At 39.5% G+C, this 10,242-nt stretch overlaps 1 protein-coding gene across 1 annotated transcript; it reads right to left on the minus strand.

Annotated features, from left to right (window-relative positions):
* Window positions 1–953: 953 nt before the first annotated feature.
* LOC109764568 (uncharacterized) lies at window positions 954–8,687 on the minus strand. The gene is made up of 12 exons (XM_020323374.4): window positions 8,502–8,687; window positions 8,335–8,400; window positions 8,064–8,240; window positions 6,441–6,572; window positions 4,408–4,547; window positions 4,099–4,203; window positions 3,850–3,972; window positions 3,120–3,269; window positions 2,706–2,807; window positions 1,841–2,011; window positions 1,678–1,757; window positions 954–1,464 (listed from the first exon to the last, which is right to left on the minus strand). The coding sequence occupies exons 1-12, from the start codon at window positions 8,521–8,523 to the stop codon at window positions 1,416–1,418; spliced, it is 1,317 nt and encodes a 438-aa protein (XP_020178963.1). The 5' UTR covers window positions 8,524–8,687; the 3' UTR covers window positions 954–1,415.
* Between the last annotated feature and the right edge of the window lie 1,555 nt (window positions 8,688–10,242).

A 10,242-nucleotide genomic window follows, 5' to 3' on the forward strand; every position in this document is an offset into this window, starting at 1 on the left:
AAATTGGTGCGGATGTTTCTGTTTGGCCAAAACGCTCAAATATGGGAGGACTTAATTATCGTTTTGTTTCAAACTGTATGGAGTGTTGGTCCTGGTAATGATATACAGTAGATCCAAAGATGTATTTTCCCAGGATTTTTGTCCTGGCGCTACTAAATCTGGACAGCTAAGGAGTATTGCTGTCTCTTCTTTATAGGCATGGCCATGGTGTCTGGCCTCGTGAGCCAAACACGAGCCTGGTTTAGAGTTTTCAGCGAGTGGCGAGACATGCCTCTGGGTCGTGAGCCGGCTTAGCCCGGCATGTGGTCGTGCATGGTGGTGTGTGATTTTGCTTTGGCATCACCTTCATCTCCTGGGACATGTTTTTGCTTCAGTTAATGATTTACATATTTTTACGCCGCTGCTTTTCGCCACTTTCATTCTAAAGCTTGATACCCTTGCTCAGTCGCCCTCCCAAACCTTGTCACATTACACTTACACAATAGCTTGTAAAAGGTAGGGTAAACCATATAAATCTTCTTTGTCACTTGGACCTGCCACGACTGAAAGTCATTCCATCATGTTGGATTTTCCGTAAAATTAATATTCGCTGATCTACATATTTCGGTTTTGTACCCTCCAACCTAATAAATCAAGCAAAATATGCTAGTTTGGCACCTTGCATGATACAATTGTTCATCATAATACATGATTTGCCTGTAAAATCACAAATTTCACGTGCTGATTGTGCTAGCAGTTGGTACAGCCAGGCTATTAATTAGGTCAAGCCAAGCATAACGCAAACCACCTCATGTGATGTGTCATGTCTCCGAAAGTTGTTGAAATGAGTCTAATAATACATTTATTCGTTATTGTATCCGCTAGAGACCCCTGATGATGATATCATCTCGAGGAGGCAGACAAACACAAGGGCTCCAATACTCAAAAGTAGAAAAGTATCGGCAATACCAATATCAAGAATCCAAGCTCAATAGCAAAAGCAGCCTCACATCCATATCCACCGGGTGTTCCTAAAGCGCAACCACACTGCATGCACATTCCATGAAACGGCTAAACCACACCAGTGGGCGGGCATGCAACCAATTAGCAATATAACATCAACTAGCATCCATTCCAATCTCGCTCGCTACTGATCGACTAGCATTCAATGGCACCAAGTAAGGTCGTACGTGGTGCATGCTATGTGACCCACATGCATGTCCAGCATTTCTAGGCTAAACATACTAGGCACAAACAAGAAACATGGTAATTCTTCATGGCCGGCCTAGTCGAGCATTGGCAAAATTAAAGAACCCTAGTTTACAAGAGCAAGTGATGTTTTAAACTCAACACTCCGTTGCACACGCACCGAGGGAACTGGCACCAGTCGTGCTGCTCCTGTGAATAGCAAGTTTTCCCCTAATAGTTGACTATTCTTACAACTTTTGGGGGGCATGAGATGTCTTCAAGCAATTTACAGCCTCCCTGCATAACAAATTACAGCAATTACTAAAGCGTTTGAAATGCAGATGCGTTGATGATGTTCTAGATGATTCAAACAGGACACATATGTTTACCGCATAAAAAGAGTTATTCTAATCTATTGGACAAAGTCACCATGTATGTTTCAACATGAAAGAAATAGATGCATGAGATGTACGAATAGGATTATCAACACTGCCAGGGTAAGTACACTACCGTAATGAGTTCTCGATCTCAACATTTGCTGGATCCAGTTTGAGTCCATCAAGAAATGCATCACACGCCTTCTCATAGTCCTGCACGCATAAAGGTTGCTGCATCACTAAAAAAGCATTTAACATAGCAAGCAAATGCACTCATGAGTAGCAAAAAATGGTACCCTCAGTAACATTTGAGCAGATCCTTCCAGGTAACAGGCCTTTGCCCAACCTGGGCGCCTAATCTTGCAAACTCCCGCATCCATCAAAGCTTGGTCTCCTTCACCCATCTTAAGCCAGCAAAGGCACCTATTTGAGTACAGTGTTGCGTCATCAGGGCAGCGGTCTGCTGCCTACATTAACAAAGAAACAAACAAAAAGTTAGCACACTGGCTTGTTGCTACAACCCACATATACTACTGCATTGTTGTCAGGTACGCACACAAGAAAATTGCTGGGGCTAGCGGAAACTAGCTATTGATTACCTGAGAAACAATAATCGATACACGCTAGGATGCTGAAATTAAGACCCATCCATCGAAACCAAAGCTTTACTCCTCTCTATCCAATCCAATATAATAAGATGAACTACTGATAATTTTCTATAACAGATATACTATTTGATGGTGATGCCAGAGTTACAATTGAAATTGCAATTTTCTAACAGATATACTATTTGATGGCTTGATGCCAGAGTTACAATTGAAATTTTGCACTAAATCTACCGTGTTTATATCCTACTGGGTTTTCTGTTACTAATGCAGAAAAACTTAGTAATGTTTGTACTTAGGCACAGCAGAAATTCGTTCTCTGTAACAGCCATGCATGGAATTTGCATCAATAGACTTTCTAAACATAAATGCAATCCTTATAGAAAGAAAATTAAAACAGCAAAAGAACAAATAAAGGAGGCACATACACTTTAATGTTACCAAATTCTTACTAGAGATTCAAAATAATACAAAGCACACCAACTCTCAATTTAAAGTTTTTGTTATCATACAACAGCAAAACAAGTGCAGGCTAAGATATGGTGCAATAATTTACCATAGAGTAAAGTTTGACTGCAGTAGCATAATCTTTTCTCTTATATGCCTTGCTTCCTTCTAACTTGAGATCAGCTGGATTCATTTTGTTCATGGGGTCATTCTGAAACAGCAAACAAATCATTTGACACAAGTAATGAGGATGTGTGGTAAGGACATAAGAGACTTACATACTTACATGAGCTACATCAGAAGGGCATGAGAAGATTTTTAAAAGACAAAGTATTTATGATCTGAACATTTTATTGATCCAGTTCACTCATTTATATGACCGCACAATAAACTACTTTCACATACCACGGTAAGCTTCACATCAAATCCTCCAACAAGGATTAAGTACCTATTTTTAAGTTAAGGGCATGCTGAAGAACCTATACAAAGCAACTTATATTGGCAGCGATGCCTCAAGTTATACCTCCACTGATGGCATTGATTTCACCCAACGAATTATCCCATCAACGCTCCAGTCTCGCACATATGGAGTACGTGAAGTTACTGGAAGTAGGATTTCAACATCTTCCCGTCTATTGTTATATGCAGCAATTTCTATTGGAAGGTGGCCAAACTGTTGAGAATAAAACAAAGATAAGTTTCACTGAAGCACTTGCAGAATGGTAATACAAAATAACAGAAGCACAGCCAGGGAATGAAGGATGAACACAAGGTATATGATAATATATTTACATATTCAACATTGTGGTTCAAATAAAGAAGAAAAAAGAAACCCCTGTAGTTTTAATACAGCAACATCTTAAAGCAGTAATTACACATCTGATTAGAACTTCAGAAGATAATGCCTCAAAGCACTGAACAAGAACTCACTTATCATTCCACCAAATTATTGTCAGTCACTCCAGCTACATCATCTGGTACAGATTCACAACATTCATAAATGATAAATATAAAATATAACCAAAGTGTGCACTTCAATCGGTACACCAGGTATGATGACATACAGACCGATTGTGCATCTAAGAATAATGGTGTAAATTCATGCCTTCATGGTCACCAAGGACCAACCGGAATCATTAATGGACTTCATAGATAGGCTTTGAGGGTGAAATTAATAGACGACTAAGTATTGCTTAGCCTTAACAATGTGTGAAAAGCCACTCCATGTTGCTGGAGTGAAAGTTGAAACTTACATCATCACGAACATCAGGATCTGCACCAGCCTCCAGTAAGCACTTGTAGCAGTCAGTTAAGCCATTGTTGACAGCAGTTATTAAGGGGGACACAGTGCCAACACCCTTCACGTCAGCGCCAGCCTAACACGGAAAAGGTTGCAAAGACCCTTCTAAATAAGCATGCCATCATTTGTACGCCTTCCTTCTTCATGTGATACTTATCAAGAGTTCAAAAGATGTCAATGAAATGAGATGAATGCACCATACCTTAATCAGAAGCTTGACACATTTCAGTGGGCTAACATTGAGAGAGCCGACAACATTGAGAGCCGCAATAAGAGGTGAATAGACAGTGTTGAATATCTTGTTACACTGAGAAGAAATATTAAGAAAATCAGTACCCTTACATGATGAATGTTGGCAAACATGTTTGATCTTTTTATCATTGAAATAAAGATATCTTTGTTAGTATATCAGCAGTTGACAGAGAAAGTAGTACCAGACAAAAAAATCATGTATTTAATAATGTGGACCCTGTTAACCCAAGAAGGAAGGGTACACAAACAAGTGACGTACATCTGCATGGTGGTCCAACAAAATCTTCATAGCACCATCCTGCCTACAGAAAGCAGCCGTATGCAGTGGTGTTCCAGTATGACACAATGAATCAACATTGACCCCTTTGGAAAGCAAGGCTTTTACTATTTCACAATTTCCTGAATGGGAAATACAAAGCAGGTTTTAATTCATAACAATGTGGAAATTCCATAGATTATTTGCATAATACATAATATCCAACAGGTTATTTGGTATTGCTGCTGCTGCTGCTGTTATTGTGAATTTCTTTTTGTTAGTGAAAGCAATATGTACCTTAGGGATCAAAGTTTTCAAAGCAATATGTTCACTTAGCTAGTTGTATTGGAATACTACCTCCGTTCTCAAATAAATGACATGCTAGAATGCGTGCAGTGAACTTAAAAAAAAACACTTTTCATTTATACCACCAAGCCTATGTCAATGACATGTAGGACCAGACCCTACCTGTCATTGACACAACCTGGTTTTGTAGATGAAAGTTGCACCATAGGTGATGGTATAGATGAAAATAGTTACTCCACCTGCAGATTTATTAGGATTTCGCACATGAAAATGGCCATGGATTGTCATGAAAAATACTTTCATGTAACAAAACTTTTATGAACTTTTACTAACAAATAGTTATGAGAAGTAATGGCCAAACATGTTTGACAGAGACCGTGTCAATCTCCTAAATGATAAGCAAAAAAGAACTATTAGGATCTAGCACATCAAAATGACCCATGGATTTGTCATGACAAGAACTTTCGTGTCATCAATTTTTTATGAACTTTTACTAACAAATAGTTATGGAAAGTAACAGCCACACATTTTTGTCGGAGACCATGTCAATGACCTAAATGATTAAATGATAAGAAAGAATTATTATGATTTGGCACATGAAAATGACCCATGGATTTATCATGAAAATATTTTCAAGTAATCAAACTTTTATGAACTCTTACTAACAAATAGCTATGAAATGTAATGGCCAAACATGTTTGTCAAAGACCGTGTCAATGTCCTAAATCGCAAGTAAAAATAAACAGAGGCAGTAGATTAATGAGTATAATTCTACAATGTGTTTAAACAATTTAGGAACCCACGTGGTACCAAGTTGTCTAGAAAATAGGAGTGCATAGCCTCACACTTCTTTGCTAGATTCCTTTGCTATATGTAAACATTGAAATCTGCGGAAGACAATCTAGTGTGAACTACACCTCCAATGTTAAGAGGTTCATTTTATTATGTTTTTCATGCAACATAAGATTTAGATATGTATTCATTTACCTTAGGAAGTAACTGCAAAATAACTACGTTGCAAACATCGGGAAAATTATTGCAATGAGAACCAACTAGTCAAAGAAGGTACTATATGAATGTGACATCACTCACTTATAAATGTATAACCAGCAACAGTAACTGCAAATAGTGGCTGTAAACAAGTTCATATTTGCTATCTTAAAGCTGATAGGGGCATAAACAAGGTAACTTCTGGATTTACATAATTGAATAGATGTCAGTGAAATACCCACAACAAGTATGAATAGTGGCTTGAAACAAATTCATATTTTACTATTTTTGTCTGACACGCAATAAATTATATCACTTCTGAATTTACCTATAGTGAATTTATGTAATGCAGCTCATTTTGTGGCAAGGAATACATAATTCATGATACATACACACATGCACATTGATAAATGGGTTTTTTAGACTTAAAAGATAGCAATTAATAAACAACTCATTTGTCACAGAAAAAGCTCAAAATGCTCAGATGACAGTCATATCTATGCACATGCACACCAATTAGGACATGTGCATTTCCTACCTTCTTACTTATAATCTACTCCCTCTGTAAACTAATATAAGATCTTTTAAATAACTACTTTAGTGATCTAAAAGATCTTATATTAGTTTACAGAGGGAGTATATAACATGATCCGTTTCAAGTTTCATTACATCACCCCAGAACACACAAACAAAGAATTTCAAGACACAGAGGAACAAGATAAGTACACATAGGGAGAGACCTCCTGCAGCAGCCAAATGGAGAGGCGTAGACCCTTGTCCATCGGGTTTATCTGGATTAGCACCGTGATCAAGAAGATACTGGAAAGTGTCCACAGTGCCAGCAATAATTGCATGAACCAGAGGTGTATAGCCTATCAGGAACACCAAAGTAGAAGAAACTAAATAAGAGACTCATAGACGAAACAACAGAAAATTACACAAGAAATAGAAGAAAGTCATGTAAAGGTTTTGCAATATAAACATGCATCTGTTTCCAGAGTACACATGTAAACTTTTTAGATACAACAGCACATTCAGAAGTCAGAACTAGGAGCACAGAAATTTTAGGTTCCCTTTAGAAGTATCATACATGAAAATTCTTGGCGCGAGGCACTGACACTTTTCATTTTTAATGATCCACAGTAGAATGAAATGAAGCGTATACTGGTAGTATCAGCCATATAAAGCACCAAAAGATTAAAAATAAATAAAGAATTGAAAAGGCTAGGCTATAAGCGCCGAAGTCATGTGTACATAATCAAACAAGTGTCATATGATTCAACTTCAATATGTGCATATTATGCGAAGTGCCGTCATGCCAAGATACTTTGTTACACAATACAAACATCAGATACTACAGGTCGCTTAGAAGCCAGAGTATTCGTAATAAACAGCATTAAACAAGAAATAATGGAGGGGTTCATTGTCTATTCATCAAAAGCAAACAGTTCCTGTCCAAACTAAAGCTAGATATTTTGTGGGGGTACAAGTGAAGAAAAGAAAAAGAAAAAGCGAAGCTAAAATCATTTTTCCTATAAAGCAAATTGATGCATGGAGAGAAAAAAAACAAGTTGATAGAATTTTCAGGGGTAAAACTGTAAAAGTAGATGGAAGCTAGCATCAATAGTCTTTTTTTTTAGATCAGCATCAATAGTCTTTCTACTGAAACAACTCTGTGAAGACAGTATGCGCTGCGTCTGGAATAAATGAACATGATGAGATTAATGCAAATAAAGTAATTTGATGTATGTTTCAAAAACAGGGCCAATCGACAAGTTATAAGCCTTAGATTTCTCAACAAAAAAAGCTAAATCGAGTCCCAAAAATGCATGCCATTTTTGGCATAAATCAATTCAATTCCCGTCCCACTTCAAGGCAAATGCGAGGGTAAAAGTGGCATATATAAGCTGAGTTTACCTAAATTTTGCCTCCCAAGGTAATTTACAAACCATTCTCTATGATAGTGCCAAGACTAGAAATATGAAACATGGAAACCACACAGAAATAGAAGCATGGTTATACATGATTGATTACGCATCGTGCAGACCGCATGAAATTCAACCCAATCTGATAGCCGTCCTCGTGGTAAGGCATGCAGTTGATCAGTCCTTCCCATTGCTTGGCATCAAGGATGCAGACAACCAAACAGCCAATCCATCACATCTTTCAAGAGGGGCTCAACGAAATTAACCAACTACTCCTATATAATACAGTAACAGTTAAACAGCGGTGCCCGTACCCAGCTTGACATCGCAAGCCAAGGCTGCCAATTCAACCAACCTCAAGTCATCTACTCTAGAGGGAAAGAAAACCAAGGGTCTTGCTTTCGTACGAGGAGTGAGGGAGGGAGAGCAAGTGCGCACCTGTCTCGTCGGTGGCGTCGACGTCGACGCCGAGCTCCTGGACCAGGTACACGCACACCGCCATCCTCCCACGGCGCGCGGCGAAGTGCAGCGCCCCGGAGCCTCGCCCTTGGAGCGTCACGGCCTCCACCGCGTCCCTGAGGCGGCCCTTCCCGCCGTCCAGCGCGCTGGCGGTCCCTGCGTGTACGGACCCAACAAAATCCGAAAAAAATCTGTCAAAATCGGACCCAGAGACCAAAATCCGCGGGCGGGGCGGGACGCGAGCACGCACTCTTGAAGAGCTGGAGGTTGCCTTCGGCCGCCGCCTGGAGAAGCCGCCGCTCCAGCGCGCCGGGACCTGCGGTGGCGGGGGAGAGGGGTCGGGTGTTAGCGGCAGGGCTCACCGGCGGTTTAGCAGGTGCCGGGCATGGATTTGGGGTTGGGGGGAAGGTCGCTTACCGCGGGCGAGGGGCGGCGCCATGGGCGCGGCCGGGGAGTGCGTGTGTCGGCGGTGGATTGGCGGCAGTTGCTAGGGTTCTGGAGCGGCAGAGGAAGAGCAGAGGGAACGGGGAGCGAGCGGTGGTTTGTGGCCGTCGGGGGAAGCAAACGATGGTGGAGCCAACAATTTCTCGTACTGTCCCCGGTAACATTATGCTCCCTAGTTTTAGTTTTAAAAAACACAAATTCAATTAAGGTCTTGAATTAGAATTGTGTCACCCGATTTTGACCGAGTCAACAATTTCTCAAATATCTCTCGTTCATTTCTTTTGTACTATATACACACTATGATTTCTAATCTTTAAGGCCTCCCAATTAATTGTGGTCATCAATTTAGAATTGGTCACCCAATTTCGACCCTATGTTCCCTAATTTTGAAACTCTTTTATTCAGTTAAGGTATTTAATCTTGGATTTAGTTTACAATTTTGACTGGGCCAACGATTTTTCAAATCAATCTCGCGCACCCTATCACCACCTAGAAAAAGAAGCACCACTATGCGATATTGTAGCACCAATGTAGTACTCCATCATCTCCCCCTACGTACATGCAGCCATCAACGTGAAAATTTTCTCACATAAATTTTCTAACACAGAACCACACCACGAATGCCCATCAAATCACCGCTTTATAAATAAAAATAAAACGCACTCCATCATCTCCCCCGCCCGCCAAACTAAATATTCCATCAGTTTCAAAATATAAGGGGTGTTATTTTTTGGAAAGTCGAATGTCTTCAATTTTGATCAAGTTCAAAGCAAAAAATATCGAGATCCATAATATTAAATAAAAAAGAATATGAAACTTCATTTCATGATGAATCTAACCATACCGATCTGATATGATTGATTTTGATATATTTCTTATAAATTTGATCAAACTTAAAAGGTTTGACTTTTAAAAAAAGTAATACACTTCATATTTTTTAAACAGAGGGACTAATTTTTTATATTAAGAAACCAGCAACACCAACTGAGCAGCAAAGCGCGTCCAACCCTTATAGTCTGATCAAAGTCCTCCTCTAAAAAACTAACCTAAGTCCTCCTCAAAAAATTCCTTCAGAAATGATCCAAGGCTGGGGCAACAGCCCGTACACATAGCTCCGCCTCTAAGAAGTGCCCAGCAAATGACTACAACTTTATAATGTGGTTGGGCAATAACATCATCTTGTGGTGTCTGGCATATGCTAATCAGGTGCAGTGTTCTATAGAAATTTTCCAATAAATACTGTCAGAAATACATGTTATTTGGCTTTCCAACCTTCATTTTCTTGCAGTCCAGATGCCCTACTCTGTAATTTAGAATAAAATAAGAAATCAAAGTCTGGAATTAGTTGATTGTTCTATACTCCCCCTGAAATCTAAATGCGTCTAGTGAGTAATTCAGATCAAATATTCTTTGATAATTTAGGGAATCACTGACCAAAGCATCAATGAAGAAACTAGAGCACACTAAGAACAAATTTCTACGTTATGTTACTCATTTCATATAGCACAAAGAAATAACAATGATTACTGAAGTTCCAACATGCTCAAACATAATAGCAGGCAATTTGAAGGGTTAATAGCAGCAATTTGAAGGGTTACGGTTTACTGTTTGTTAGGCCTAAGCCTAAATAGCAGGCATGGCGGCCGCCGTGGTACCTTGAAGGTCAAACCGTATAATAGAAAGCGGCTCCACTTGTTGAACAAGAACCCGTGTG

This window comes from Aegilops tauschii, chromosome 3 (genome assembly GCF_002575655.3).
Source record: "Aegilops tauschii subsp. strangulata cultivar AL8/78 chromosome 3, Aet v6.0, whole genome shotgun sequence".
NCBI classification, from domain to species: domain Eukaryota; kingdom Viridiplantae; phylum Streptophyta; class Magnoliopsida; order Poales; family Poaceae; genus Aegilops; species Aegilops tauschii.